At 38.8% G+C, this 15,402-nt stretch overlaps 1 protein-coding gene across 3 annotated transcripts in view; it reads left to right on the forward strand.

The window, feature by feature from the left end:
* DNAJC13 (DnaJ heat shock protein family (Hsp40) member C13) overlaps window positions 1–15,402 on the forward strand; it is a 100,534-nt gene that overhangs the window by 73,914 nt on the left and 11,218 nt on the right. For all 3 annotated transcript variants that reach the window (XM_039522907.1, XM_039522906.1, XM_039522908.1), the window contains 12 exons: window positions 172–291; window positions 3,563–3,742; window positions 5,089–5,256; window positions 6,659–6,772; window positions 7,151–7,267; window positions 8,120–8,297; window positions 10,678–10,769; window positions 11,700–11,799; window positions 12,492–12,566; window positions 12,734–12,846; window positions 13,882–14,051; window positions 14,597–14,639. In XM_039522907.1, the coding sequence (XP_039378841.1) occupies window positions 172–291; window positions 3,563–3,742; window positions 5,089–5,256; window positions 6,659–6,772; window positions 7,151–7,267; window positions 8,120–8,297; window positions 10,678–10,769; window positions 11,700–11,799; window positions 12,492–12,566; window positions 12,734–12,846; window positions 13,882–14,051; window positions 14,597–14,639 (1,470 nt within the window). The remainder of the gene's footprint in view (window positions 1–171; window positions 292–3,562; window positions 3,743–5,088; window positions 5,257–6,658; window positions 6,773–7,150; window positions 7,268–8,119; window positions 8,298–10,677; window positions 10,770–11,699; window positions 11,800–12,491; window positions 12,567–12,733; window positions 12,847–13,881; window positions 14,052–14,596; window positions 14,640–15,402) is intronic.

Consider the following 15,402-nt stretch of genomic DNA (forward strand, 5'->3'; position numbering starts at 1 on the left):
ACAATACTTAACAGTATGTTGGGCCATATCTTTTGTACCATTTTCTTAAGAGGCTTTGTGCAGCTAATACAAAGGTGTTTTTTTTAGAAATTTGCATGTCCTTCTCCTGTTCAAGGGATATGCAGTACATTACATTAATTGTGTGGCTTAAGAAAGTGTTTCTGTTTGTAGGTATGTGGGCATATAAGCAAGTGTTACAGTGTGGCAGCTCAGTTTGAGGAGTGCAGAGAAAAGATCACTGAAATGCCTAATATCATCAAGGATCTCTGTAGAGTGCTATATTACGGGAAGGTAAGATCTCCTGGCTTACTACCTAAGCTGCTGTTGTGTTCTTGTTTTATATTTAAGTGTTGTAAATACAGTACCAAAAAATGAGCCACTGTATGAGACTAATTCTCAAAATAAGTTTGTTTTTTTATAAAAACTGTTTTGTTAATTTCCCAGTAGTACAGACACTTGCCCTCTGTCTGACACAAATATAAGGCTTGGACCACACACAAACTTGCACTGATTTAACTAAAGGTGCAATTTTTTTTTAAACAGGCTTAATTAAATGGTGCAGAGTCCCTATGTAGATTCTTACATACATTTAGCTTGCACCTATGTTTTATTATATCTAGCTTATATTGCTTTTTTTCACCTTTAAATTCTGTCTGTAAATAACAAGATGCAAGCTATACCCAGACAAGTCTGTTTTAAACAGATCAGATCATCTCCAGCAGGTTTTGCATTAGTTTAATCAAATTGGTTTGAAAACCAGTGCAACTTGTGTGGAGACCAATCCATACATTCTGACTCCAAGTATTTCCACTTAAATTTAAATCCTAGTCTTTGGTTCTACTGTTCTTGTACTTCCGTATCTACCAATTATAGTAGATGAAAATGCTACCTGTCAGAAAATTTCTCAAATTGGTGAGAAGGGAGTAGTGGGTCACCATCCTGGCTTTCCTTCCACACTGGGCCAAATTCTGTTCTGTTTCACAGCTCTAAGAACCAGTAACTCCATGGGTTTTAATGGTATTACTCTGAATTTAAAGTGGTGACAAAGCAGAATTTCACCAGTAACTACTTACTCAATTACCTAGGCAGACTGTCTTTATTTTTACTCTAATATTTAATTTTACTTCTATAAGTAGAAAAAAATCTCAAGTCTAAATTCCTTTAGCTGGTGATTTTAAAATAACATTGCTGCACTAGGAAGAAAGTGGCACAGCTGATATAAGGAACAAAATCTAAAGCTCTGACTTAAAACATAAAAAGAAAAATCAATGGTAAACCTTCAAAAACTGGCCTATGAAATCCAGGTATAATTACTGGTATAATTACTTAAGGTTACTTCTACCTCACTTTGAATATTAAAAAGAAATGCAATCAGCTGAGAATGTAGTAAAAGTATTCTGAGTGACATCCATTTGAAGGCTCTTCCAAAACACAGTAGAACTTTAAAGATTTTACTTTCCATTAAACAGATCTTTGCACTACTTAGTGCAGTCTATTAATTAAGAACTTCATGTGAAGTGCTTGAGCTAGTCAACTACACCTCTACCCCGATATAAGGCGGGTTCACATACAAGGCGGTAAAGCTCTGACACGCTGCTCTGAGCAGCATGTTAAGGGTGCTGGGCCAGGCTGGGGCTGAGGGGTTTGATAGGGGCTCCCACCCAGGTTCTGGGGGGCAGGAGCTGTGGGAGGGCACTGTTGGGGGCCCCGCAGTCCCAGAGTGGCCCAGGGGATTAGCGGGGGTCCGGGAGCAGCCTGCTCTACTTCCCTTGTCCCAGCCGTATCGCTCGGGGGAGGGGGCTTAGGAGAAGGGATCCCCCCCTGTACTCACCAGCAGCAGTGGAAGCGGAGCAGCCCGGCCCCAGCCCACTCCACTCCGCCAGCTCCCAGCCGCAGTGCTCTGCTTCCCGCTGCAGGTGGGTATGGTGGGGGGCGTCCTTTCCCCAACCTCCCTGCACTCACCTGCGGTGGGAAGCGGAGCGACGCAGCCCCAGCCCGCTCCACTTTCCTTGCCCCGGCCCGAGCTGTGTCGCTGGGGGGGGGCAGCTGGGGAAAGATCCTGCACTCACCTGCCTGGCGGGAACAAGAAACCGGGGCAGGGGGGCAAAGCAAGTCTCACCTACAACACGGTGAGTTTTTTTGTCTCCCGAGGACCGCGTTATATTGGGGTAGAGGTGTATTAGACTGCTCCTACAGAACATCACTGCAGAAGTAAATGTATATAACTATTCTCTTTTTAAAGAGCTATCTTAGATGAGCTCTTCAAAATTTGATTTCTAAAAGGAAGTATAGAATAAGTTTTTGTTCAAAATGTAATACAAATCAACAAATATGTTCATGCTGAGCAGTGTGGAAAAATTGCAGACTGGAGCCTATTAAAGCAACTTGTAGCAGTAGAAGTCCATCTTGATTGCACTGCGTGAGGGAAAGCAAAATGCAAAAGGCTGACCCTGCTGTGTGTGTTTTTTTTTTTTTTTGCTTCTGAATACAGTGAAATCTTTATCAAAACCCTGGTTAACCAAAACTCAGTTATTTGAATGTCACATGTGGAGCTGAGAGTAACCAGAATATCCATTCTGCTGAAAACTTTCAAAATGTTTTTGTTCTGAAGTGGAACAAAAAGTCAAAAGTGCAATTTTTTTCCACAGAACAGAGATTTTTGGAAGAACCCTAATTTCCAGATGCCTGACTGGCTCCTTGTCTCCCTAGTTCCCACACAAGGACAGCTCATTAGCTGCTAGGGAGCAGAGGCTCTCTTGACACCAGTCACTCCAGCTGCTGGCCAGCTGCACAGGAGACTGGGCTCTGAAGAGGCACTGCTCCCCAGCAGCTGGCAGGAAGGTTGTAGAGGATCTTGGGAGCTGGCTGGCCTAACTGAGCAGGCAGACAGCCCAACTGCCTGGCTTCCATTAAATCAGGATTTTCTGACACAAAACTGTTCTGTTGGAAAATTTTCAACCAGCTCTATCCATATGTCCCCTGAAGCTTTATGGTAGATGCTTATGCTGAAGTTGTGAACACCGTAAGCCTTCTCCCCGCCCCAGTAGACTTCAAATTTAATCAGTTTATGCCAGAGGTAGGCAACCGGTGGCACGCAAGCTGATTTTCAGTGGCATTCACAGTGCCCGGGTCCAGGCCACCGCTCTGGGGGCTCTGCATTTTAATTTAATTTAATTTTAAATGAAGCTTCTTAACCGTTTTAAAAACCTTATTTACCCCACATACAATAGTTTAGTTATATATTATAAACTTTTATAGAAAGAGACCTTCTAAAAAGTTTAAAATGTGTTAGTGGCACACGAAACCTTACATTAAAGTGAATAAATGAAGACTTGGCACACCACTTCTGAAAGGTTGCCAACCCCTGGTTTATGCAGATCCTTAATATCTTGCCCATTATATTTAGGTAAGAGATTCAAAATCTTAAACATGAAATTTTTCTAAAACCAATACATTGTTCCTGTTGATTAATTTGCTGGTATGCTATTTAACTTTTTCCTTTCGGTTGACATTTTCCTCAGTCACCAAAAATACTGAATGCCAATTCTCCTTCACTTCTCAGAACATTCCACGAGTGGCTTCCTTGGGAGTGGAATGTGTCAGTTCATTTGCTGTCGATTACTGGCTACAAACACATTTGTTTCAAGCTGGAATTTTGTGGTATTTACTCGGTTACCTCTTTAACTATGATTATACACTAGAAGAGAGTGGCATTCAGAAGAGTGAAGATTCTAATCAGCAGGTAATATTTATGAGCAACTTATAATTGACTCTTTCACACTTTACGATGGATGTTGGTTACCATATCTTGGGAGGTGGTAATGTATTTCTTGAAGAATAATGCTTTAATTTGTTTCTGTTGACTGTACATACACGTTTCTCTTATAATTGAATTTGTTGAGAATAGATTATGGAAGTGCCAGTTGAGACTCATTAGTTGAGGTTAAGTTTTTAGCTTGTATAGCACAGATTCAAACTCTGTTAGGTATGAAAAATACAACATTTCCCCAAATTACATGTCTTTGAGTTAAAAATTACTTGCATCTAATCTGGAACCATAAATTCTAAAATGCTTTAATTGTAACCATATGATGATTGTATGGTGTCATACAGGGCAGAGTTAATATGGTTTGGGTGACCTAAATTTGCACTTCCATATCTTATGTTAGAATTTCTTAAACAGAACCATGTTAACTCTGAATTTTCTAGTTTACAGTGCTTGGTTTTGGGATAATTACAACATCCCTGTAATGTATATTACAATAAATTATTGATGGCATTAATTTTTTTTATGAGAATAGATAAAATGATGTGATCAAGATAGGCCATAAACATTATTATCCACCTGTAGTACAAATTTTCCCAGTAGAAAAATAAGCAGGAAAATACTAGATGCAAGATAGTCCAGAACTGAAGAAGTAGCTTGTTAGTTGTCAGAAACACTACTTTTATCTAAAAAAAAAAAAAACCTTTTAGATTAATATTAGCACCATAACAACAGGCTCCTTCATAGCAGAATTGTAGAACTTCAGTTGGTTGTAAAACCCATGGATCGGGATCAGCTCAATGAGGAGCCCTGCCAGGATGCAAAAAAGACCATCTTTTAGTGCACTATTGAATCATTATACAGAGGTTTACATATCTCATAAAAATGTCTTTGTTCTAGAAATAGCCATTCTTTTGTCAACTATCACTTAAATTATGAATTAAGAAATTTTCATGTCAGTTTAAAGCCCCAAATTCATCTAGTTTTCTTCATGGGCTTTACACAGGTAGATGCAGACAAACTATATTGGTGTAACATGTCAAAAACTGTTAGTATCTCTTGCTGTTCTGCAACACCTAGTGCTGTGCCCAGATGTATGCATATTTCTGTCTGTCAAGGTTGGCGCATAAACAAGAAGTAAACTAAAGGGAACTGAATTTGCTTATGATCATGCAAGGCATAAAAAAAGCATTGGACAACTTATTTTCAAGAGGTGGTTTTTAAAAAGGTAGTTGATATTTCTCTTTAGCCAGCTTGAGGTTTCTGTTCAAGTTCAATAATAGGATTGATCTTTTAAAAATGTATATATTTTTCATTTACAGGAAGTAGCCAATAGTCTCGCCAAACTCAGTCTTCTTGCTTTGAGTCGTCTTGGAGGGTATTTGTGTGAAGAACAAGTTACACCTGAAAATCCAGCAATAAGGAAAAGCTTGGCTGGAATGCTGACACCATATGTTGCAAGGAAACTTGCTGTGGTTGCTCCTACTGAGGTACAAGAATGTCTAAGGCAACCAAAGTGTTGATGTTATGTAAAACAAATAATGTACAAGAAATGATTTTCGTTTATTAAAAACTTACTTGTTAGCCACAGTAACAAATAAACCAGAGCAGCCTGAATACTGAGAAATGAAGCGCAGTTTGATAACCATTTACCAGGTAAATGACTTAAAAACTTCTGATCTTTAGAACTGAACTCTGATTTTTATGAATGTTTTTAGAACAGTGCCTAGGTAACAGTGACTATCTAGTCAATTTTTTTAAAATCTTAATAAAAATTGAAGTCTTGAATTGGCCAACGATGCAGGTGAACACCCTTACCCCAAAATGTATGACAGGTACAGCACTTTGCAGCACAAAGATGGGAACAGAAAGTGAATTCAGAGGTTGCAGGTGCCAAGGTTTGGGGTAGACAGCATGGTGCTGGGAAACAAAAGCCAATGCAAGGGTAGAATTTAAAGAATTTAATGTTTAAAAGAAAGGAGCAACAATGTACAGAAGGATAAGAGCAGCAGAGAAGTTGGAGGCTAATAAAATTATCAGAGTAAATTATGAGGTGGGTGGTGGGAGCATGGGAAGGAACAGATGAGTTTGTAGTTATAGGTAAGTGACAAAGCAAACAATGTTTTTTGTTTTTTAAAAAAAAAAAAGTGACCAATATGAGTGTGAAGTAATACCAAAGCTGCAGGTGGATTCTCACTTAAACGTGCCTTCCAAGAGTTCTGAAATAGATGTCACTTATGTGCGGGTGGGGAGCTGAGATGAGGAAGATGGCAAACCAGGCTTGCAGTATGGGTATGGTGGAGAGTATATAACCATTTGGAGGAAGAAATGGAGAAGAGCCAGATGGAATACTCCACAAAGGAAGTGAGGAAAGACTCTCCATTCAGCCCCTCACACCATTTACTGTTCAATGCCTGTGCTCTGATGATTGGGGAGAACAAAGGAGAGGACAGTGGCTGAGTCCTCAACTGGGTTTCAGGGAGTACAAGGAAGTAAAGGTGGTGGTTCAAGGTAAGTTTATTTGGAGCTGGAACAGGCAGAGGACAGTGGGAAGTGTAAAGTAAAATTATGAGGTTGTCAGTCGTCTCCTGAAATGTGTGTGGGGACGGGGTTGGAAAAGAGCATGAAGAGGAGATCATAGGGATGAAGAAGGTGAGTGGCAGGAGGGTGACTTCAGACAGCTAGTATGGAAGGAAAAGGAAGCATTTGCAGGCTAGGGGGTAATATTGAAGCCTGAACACAGGTCCAAGGGAAGGAGTTACAGCAGAGGCTATGAAGGTGTGCTGCTTCCAGTTGCTAGCTGCATGGGGAGAGCTGCAACTGTTTGGCTTCTGGCGTGTGTAGAATTGTTAAACCCACTTTTTTGCCTAAACTCCTTATGCTGTCTCCTAGATTCTGAAGATGCTCAACAGCAACACAGAGAGCCCCTACTTGATCTGGAACAATGGGACAAGAGCTGAACTTCTTGAATTCCTGGAATCTGAACAAGAAAGCATGATAAAAAGAGTGAGGCACTTCTAAAAAAAAATGTTATGATCGAGGCCTTTCTCTAGGTTGCCTTAAATAATCTGGTATCCTCACATTATAGGAAGCTTTTTAAAGCTCAGGAAAAAACTGCTCATGCTGTTTGAATTATCCAGCCACTGAGTGAAACCTTACACTGGCCAACTTCTCAGATACTTTTGCTCTAACTGCTTTATTTTACAAACTTAAAACATATTTGTACAAAGTCTTACACTGTTGCTTTTGTCTTGTTTGTGTTTCCATTGGAAATAATGGAGTCTCAGCCATTAACTCTTTTCCATACCTCTATACAGTGTTTTTCTTTATATGGTGGGTCATTTTGTAAATATATTTAACAAGGCATAATTTTTTTTCTTAAAGGGTGAATGTGACAAAAGCTATGGATCCGAATTTGTCTTCAGTGACCATGCAAAAGAACTTATTGTGGGAGAGATTTTTGTTAGAGTTTACAATGAAGTCCCTACTTTTCAGCTAGAGGTGAGATTTTTCATTTTGCTATTTGTGGAGAAACTTCAAGCTGGTCTTTCAAATGGTACGTACTTTGTGAATTTAAACCAAACTCCCATTCCAAAGGGCATCAAGAGTTAATACTACCCAGGAAATTCTACACAAAAGCTTCAGCAGTTGTATTAGAAATATCCCTCTAAAGCTGGGGCATCTGTAGCTCCTGTTAACTTCTCAGGGTATCTCAACATTACAGTGTAGACTGTGATCTTAAGCATTTCCATTTGCTTAGGATGTATCATCTTGTTTATCTCCCAATTTAAAGGAGAGACAAGAATCCAATTGAAATTCTCACTGGCAAAGAAAAGCATGGGTTTGGTCAGAATTTGGGGCACAGGCATTTTGACACAATTTTAAATGGCTGAATACTTCCTTAGAATAGCTTGAGTAGTCCACACTCTTCTCTCTTAAGCTATTGGTTTTATGCTTTCTTAAAAAAGATGGTGATGCTTGGTCACATCATCAAACTCTTAACAGATTTTACCTGTAGTTAAACTGTAATACTATCATGTCAGAAGAGGGGAAAAATGGGCAAGATGATAAGACTGGTGTGAATATACAATAGTTATCCACTGAGGGTCAGAACCTTCTGCTAAATTAGAAAGGAATCCTAGCTAGATCATGCATTGGTGGAACGGGAGGTTCTAGTATGGAGAAGCGGAGAATCGCCACTTTACTGAATTTGGAAATGGCTTTTGGCCATATATTCCTTAAGTATGAGCTTGCTGTACAATGCAGTTCAATACTTCTAGTGCAGAATGCTTTGTACATGTCTTTGAAATAATTAAGATTCTTATGTACACTTATTGATCTCTTTATTTCAAGTTTCCAAAAGCATTTGCTGCAAGCCTTTTGGATTACATTGGCTCACAGGCACAGTACCTTCACACGTTAATGGCTATCACACAGACTGGGAAAGTAGAGTCTGATCAACATGGAGACCGGTTACGGAGGGTTGAAATGGCATTGGAGGCTCTGAGAAATGTCATAAAACACAACCCAGGTAAAGTTAAACATGTTGAATTAATCAATAAGTAGCACCTTGCAAATGACCTTGTTATAGATTTATTTTAGATAGATGAATCTAGCACTAAACCTGTGCTTGTTGCCAAGCTATAGAGATTCATGCCGCTGGCTAGCTAGTTGTCTTAAAAGGAGTATTTCTGGAATACTTTTAACAGCAGCATTGGTCGAATTCTTTGCTTTTCTTTGCTAGGAAAATAGTGAATTTCACTGAGACAGTGTTTTGTTAGTTTCCCTTTTCTTGCTGTTGGTACATCAGTCCAGCAGAAATCTACTTAACCACTTCTTCTCCAAGGAGAGCAGTTTTTTTTGCCAACTGAGTAAAGTCTCTTCAGTTTTTTTAGTCACTGTGGTAAAAAGGGGTGTGAATACATGTGCCTAGTGTAGTGAAATATCAGGGTCATTTTGCAGAGTTATTGTACTGTGTTCAAAGGTTTATTGAAAACCAACCCACTTAAAAAAAATAAATAAATAAAAATAAAAAGCCTGTCCTAGCATAGCTCTGTTTAAAGGATGGAACCCCAGGGATGGTAGGAAATGTTTTAGTATTTTGAGGGAAGACGCTCTTCAAACACACTGGATTGCTAAATTTTTAATTTAGTTTTATGGAAACTATTACTAGAGGAAAACTTATTAGAAATTCTTAATTCGTGTCTTCGAATGTGCAGTAATACTACAACACTGAAGTTTTCTTGGAGTGGTGGGGGTGCAGCCTACAGCTATTCAGAAGTAGAGAAAAATGACTGCTTTTGTTAAAAGTTCTATCTGCAGAATAGACTATTCTGAAGGGGCCAAAGAGGGGGATGGGAGTTTTGGTGAACTACATATTATGTTCTGTGTAACCAAGCTGAGCTTTCCCATTTAACGGTTGTGTGGTGTGAGGGTTTTTGTTTTGTTTTTTGTTTTAAGGTCTTTCCAGAACAACCTGAATTCTAATCAGATACTCTAACAATTGCAGACTGAAACTGAAGATAAAAATTAGGTTGCCTACCCCTGCTTTAGACACATTATGACACACATGCCGAAGGTGGCATGCGAGCTGATTTTCAGTGGCACTCAAACTGCCCGGGTCCTGACCACCGGTCCGGGGGGCTCTCATTTTAATTTAAGCAGCTTCATTTAAAATTAAACATTTTAAACCTTTATTTACTTGACATACAACAATAGTTTAGTTATATATTATAGACTTATAGAAAGAGACCTTCTAAAAACGTTAAAATGTATTACTGGCACATGAAACCTTACATTGGAGGGAATAAATGAAGACTCAGCACAGTACTTCTGAAAGCTTGCTGACCCCTGGTCTAAAGTGGAACTGTTTCTCTGTGTTCCTTCAAAGGGGGCTTACTGTCAATGCTAACTTTTTTGGAAGCTGTTGAACATAGACATTTTTGCTAAAGGAATTTAAAAATATTGAAAAGTGTCTATTTTAAAAACAAAGGTGGTTTTTTTTGTATGTTTTTCTCTCTCCTGTTGCTGACTTTAAGGGCCTTTTTTTTAAGGAAGAGTGGGCAGTCCCAAAATGGAAGTGCTGTCAAATGCACAAAATAAACAGGAAAAACCCAGGAAACTACTGTAACTGAAAGTAGTAATCTCATACATTACAAGTAACACTGGGAGCAGAAATGTCCCTACAAGTAGTGAAAGCTCACTTTGGAAAAGATTAGAACTAAGTGCCCTCTAAATTTAATTCTTACAAAGCTGAAGGTTGGCATATTAGCAGTTCTGCAGTTGACAGGTAGCAAGTTCGTGCAGAGATGACCACGGGGTAGGATTGTCTTGAAAGTATTTATCTGAAATAGACACTGAACATTTGTGTCAAATGTATGTTAACTCTATAGAAATGGACTAACTTTGTAATAGCAAAAGAGAGGAAGTAGCTAAATGTCTGGAAGACAGTTTGAACTAGATACATTTTAACTGATAGTTTAAAATGTATTTAATTTTTAACTGAATTCTTGTGTGGCAGGTGCTCACCAGTTCCTGCCACCTTGAAACTACATAAATACATCCTATTTTTTTATCTGCTCAGTACTTGGTTTTCCAGTAGTGCCATTCTAATTGGGCAAAACCTATATTGATCCACGTTCTTTGATAGAGCTATTTTTCATGTTGGGTTAGTGCTTTCACAGTTGGACTTGCAGGCAGCTTCTTCAAATATTTTATGCGTGGTTACTTATTTGTATTGCAGTAGCTAAGGGTCCTGGTTATGGACCAGGCCCCCATTTTACAAACACAGACAGTCTTTGCTCCAGAGAGTGTAGACTTTTAAAGTAATTCGTACTGTGTATAACATTGATTGGGAAGCTCTTCAGTAAGTGTTCTTTCCAATGGTAAAATAACCTCTTCCTCCTTTATAGGTTCTGAGTGTGAATGCATAGGTCACTTTAAGCTGATATTCTCTCTTCTGCGTGTCCATGGAGCTGGTCAAGTGCAGCAGTTGGCTTTAGAGGTAAAAACATTGCTTAAGCAATATTTTTGTGTACCCAACCCACAGTACCCAATCATATGGATGCTGAGTGTCGTTTGTTGCATAGATGGGCCAGGCCAGGTACACCAGGCTAAGTTAAGAAATTGCATTTTTTTTATTTGCAAATAGAAACTGTTCTGTTAAAAATCTGTCAAATATTCGTCATAACTTGCTCCTATTTAAAATCGTGACTTCATTCCAAGCTTACCGTTTCATACAGTAGTTCCTGAACATTGGGTGTACACTTGAATGCTGACTGTTTTAGGATATACTAGGAAAAAATTATCAGTTTCTAACATTTGTTTATCAAACAGCTACCAAATAGATCTTGAATCTGTTTTCTCAATGGTTTTAGCGCTCTTTTTATTTATTGATATCATCTATATATAGATATAGATAACAATAATTTAGGCTAGTTTAACCATAGCCAAAAACTTTAACATATGTATTTTTAGGAATTAACACCTTCATTGTACGTGTCCTTGTAAAATTTCAACATTGGGTTTTGAATCTAGGGTTATTACACATACTGGAGACTACTGTGCTATAGAAGTGGTTAGAAGTCCTGACAGAGACTGGGAGGGTGGGGTGGTCCCGCTGTGCATACACATAGTAGGATAGTCCCTCCCTTGAAGAGTAAGCTAAATACTCCTGACAAAGCTGGCAGCGGCGCGGGCTGAGGGACGTACTGGCCGTTACTTCCGCTGCTCCAGGCCAATGGGAGCTGCTGAACTGTGGCCAGTGGGAGCCGCGATCAGCCGAACATGCGGACGCGGCAGGTAAACAAACCGGCCTGGCCCCCCAGGGGCTTTCCCTGCACAAGTGGCAGAACAAGTTTGGGAGCCACTGATCTAGCAATTTGCCAATAAATTTTACTTCTTTCTAATGACTCATGTTTTTGATATTTTGCAGGTGGTGAACATAGTGACTTGTAACCAGGAATGTGTTAACAATATTGCTGAGGCAATGGTTCTTTCCAACTTACTGGCCCTCCTGCATTCCCTGCCTTCAAGTATGTACTGGGCAGTTGCTTTTTAGAAAGTTTTTTTTTTTTGTGTGTAAAAAACCAAATTTGTGAAAAGTTAATGATTTGGAATGCAACTAGGTGAACTTGTAACCTGATCCTGAGAGGAACCTTAATGTTGTAATATGCATGACCTGAATACCCATTTTATACACCTAACTTTTGGTTCAGCTCAAACACACCTCTTAAGCATTTAGATTTCAAGCTTTTCATTTTGGGAAACGTACAATTAACAGCTCTTTGACATTCACTTTATAAACTGAATACCTCTCTCTACAATTCTAAAATCTCTAAATTGTGCAATATCTCAATTTTTGTAGTTTCCACTCATTGGTCTTCACCTTAATGACACCTTTGCTGTGAACTTTATAAAGGAAATTTTAGATAGATGGAACATACTTGCCTAACTGGAATTTAGTCAGGACTCTAGGCCTGCCATCTCTAACTTGTACTTACTTTCAGATCCTTTCTGTCAAATTCTTATTAGGTAGGCTTCATTTTTTACTCATGATGATGCTTTCCAGGAACCAGTTCTTTGGGAGGAAAAACTCCTTGGTTGGCTTAACACCAGAACTGAAATGTTCTGTTCGTCATAGCGCTCAGTCCAATAAATCTTGTATGGAAGAACTGATCATAACAGCAGGCATAGTTTCTCTAATATTTGTTTTTAATCTTGACAGGTCGGCAGCTTGTTCTTGAAACTCTCTATGCCCTGACATCTAGTACAAAAATAATTAAAGAGGCCATGGCAAAAGGTACAGTATTCTTTGAATGGCTGATAAAATAGACTTGTACAAAATGAAGATCAAACCTGTTGCAGACATGGTGGTGTGAGATTTAGCTCTGCTACTGAGAACAGTGTATAACTAGTGGCTGCTGTGATTTGGGAAAACCTAAACATTTTCCCCGTTTTTCCAAACAGGTGCTTTAATCTACTTATTAGATATGTTCTGCAATTCAACACATCCACAGGTCCGAACCCAGACAGCAGAGCTTTTTGCCAAAATGACTGCAGATAAGCTAGTGGGTCCAAAGGTGAGTAAGAGTGAATTTAAAAAGTTACTACATTATTTTTCACAGAAAGGACTTGGTGTCCCTGAAATCAAAGAGGAGGTACTGAACAACTCCAAATTCAGTCAACTTTGAAGAGTTAAATGTAGTTTACTACACCTGCCTCCTCCCCCAACAGCTTTTGTGGGCGCAAAGATTTTCTTAAGCTTTTCTCCTCTGCTTGTGAAAGACTCAAACATGGGAAACTGATTGTACAACAACAGGGAAACTGGCTAGAAAAACCGAATGTTTCTCTAATCTTTCAGTTATAGTAACATTAGGTATTTGTCTGAAAACATTTTATCTTTTGTAATGTGATTAGATTTCAATGTTCCGTGAAGCTTCCATAAGAACAGATATGTTTCATGTGATGGCAAGAGTACTTGGTAAGATATAGATCACATTGGTAGATCTAGAGGGGGATGGATTTAGGAAATACCATTTTCCAGTATGTAAAATCATTGATAGGGACAAAAGGCATCTTTTCAGGAAGGAGACTAAAGGGTAGATGCTCAATAGAGGATGAGCTTGAAGACCCTGAAAATCAAACTTGCATATCAAAAATGTCAGCTCTTTTTTTCCATGTTTATGTAAAGAGAAAATATATCATTTGTATTTAACTGAAATGAATTAGTATCATTTTATAACTTTTGAATTGTGAGATTTCAGTATAAAATCTCAAAAGCACCGGTAACTAGCATAACAAAGATGTCAGATTTGTTCAGATTTGTTTTCTAACAGACTTTTAGTCATTAGGTGCCTGCATTTGAGATGCCGTTTCTCATTATGAAATGAATGGTTGGGTTTTTATACCAGATAGCTTATTAACTGAAATGGACATAAAATTGAGTTTGAATGATGCTTTCTCTTATCAGACAGAAGTATTTTGGCATAGTCATGTACAAATACATGAATTAAAAGAAAAAAACGTTACATAGAAAGACCTTTTATGATGCCATTGAATTTAACTGGTATGGTGTTTGATATTACAAGATGGTGGGGACTGCTTTTCTTTTGCAGGTTAGAATTACACTAATGAAGTTTCTGCCTGGAGTCTTTATGGATGCCATGAGAGATAACCCTGAAGCTGCTGTTCATATTTTTGAAGGAACGCATGAAAATCCTGAGTTAATTTGGAATGATCTCTCCAGGGAGAGAGTATCAACAACCGTTCGAGAAATGATGCTAGAGTATGTAGACTTACTGTGTAAATAGCTACTGTATTTGCTAAGTGATACACTTGTGTAGCAGTTTGATTCCTTAAGGTCATTCTCATTAATTAACAGAAATATCCATTTGTGACAAAATTTGAGTTCTGCTTGATTAAAAAGTAGAGAAGGCTTAACGTAATGCCTTCCAGCAGAGCACGTGGGTTGAGTAGAGCCTCAGCACAACTGTGAATAAGTACCAAGCAATGCAGTGCATGTAACTGCCACCTGATGGCCACCCGCTGCCTGTGAAGCTCCAGAGAAAAGGAAGGCACCTAGTTCTGTGTGCGCTCTCAGCCCAACAGGTCACATTGTTTCAAACCTGAGAAGGGAGAATTGAAAGTGAGGGGGAAAGAAGGTAGAGTTTTGGAATGTGACCCTTGCTTAACCATTACATGTGTCGGGGAGTGGGGGAGCCAATAAGGAGAGTGAAGGTTGGGATTTTGAATGGGAGCCAAAGTTTTGTTGTATCTAGGATCGATAGTCTTTTAATTCACCTAATTCTTTTTTTTTTTCTTCTTATATAGGCACTTTAAACTTCAGAGGGACAACCCTGACACTAACTGGAAGGTAAAAGCAAAAATGTTCATATTTTGGGGCCCCAAGAGAAACAGTAGGGAAATTAATAAGTGCTCATGCTTTGTTTTCACATGCATTCCTTTTCTCTTCAGTGGCATAGAAAATGCCAGCGACACGCTTCTAGCAAAAACCACCTGCTCTCTTTCTCATTACTGTAGTCTAGAGTTGACATCTAAAAAACAAGTTACACTGTAGAATTATTGAATCTATCCTCCAAATAACCCCACAAATCCAGTCTCTTGCTAGAAGCATTTAAACACAGGTGGGCTACAAATGTACATAAGTTGTAAATTTAACAGTGATGTTCAAAACTAAATTGTGATCAGAGAGCCTTAAATGGTCCCCAATATGCTGACCTTCAAATCTTACATGATCATAGCAAATTACTCTGTTTTCCAGTTTTCGTAAGCCATTAAGGTTTTCATCACATAAGAATGTACGTCTGGGCCAGCTGAATCGGTTGTATAGTAAATGCCACCTCACTAGTCTGAATTGTTAAATGTATGGTAAAGTATTTGTAAATCTGTCCTAAAAATGAGTCCGGTGGCACCTTAAAGACTGATAGATTTATTTGGGCATTTAGTAAAAAGCTACTTCAGGTGCGTGAAGTGAAAATTACTGATACAGGCATAAGTATACTGGCACATGGAGAGAAGGGAGTTACCTTACAAGTGGAGAACCAGTGTTGACAAGGTCAATTCAGTCAGGGTGGATGTGGTCCACTCCCAATAATTGATGGAAGTGTCAATACCAA

The sequence above is a fragment of the Mauremys reevesii genome, linkage group 2 (assembly GCF_016161935.1).
Source record: "Mauremys reevesii isolate NIE-2019 linkage group 2, ASM1616193v1, whole genome shotgun sequence".
Lineage (NCBI taxonomy): Eukaryota > Metazoa > Chordata > Testudines > Geoemydidae > Mauremys > Mauremys reevesii.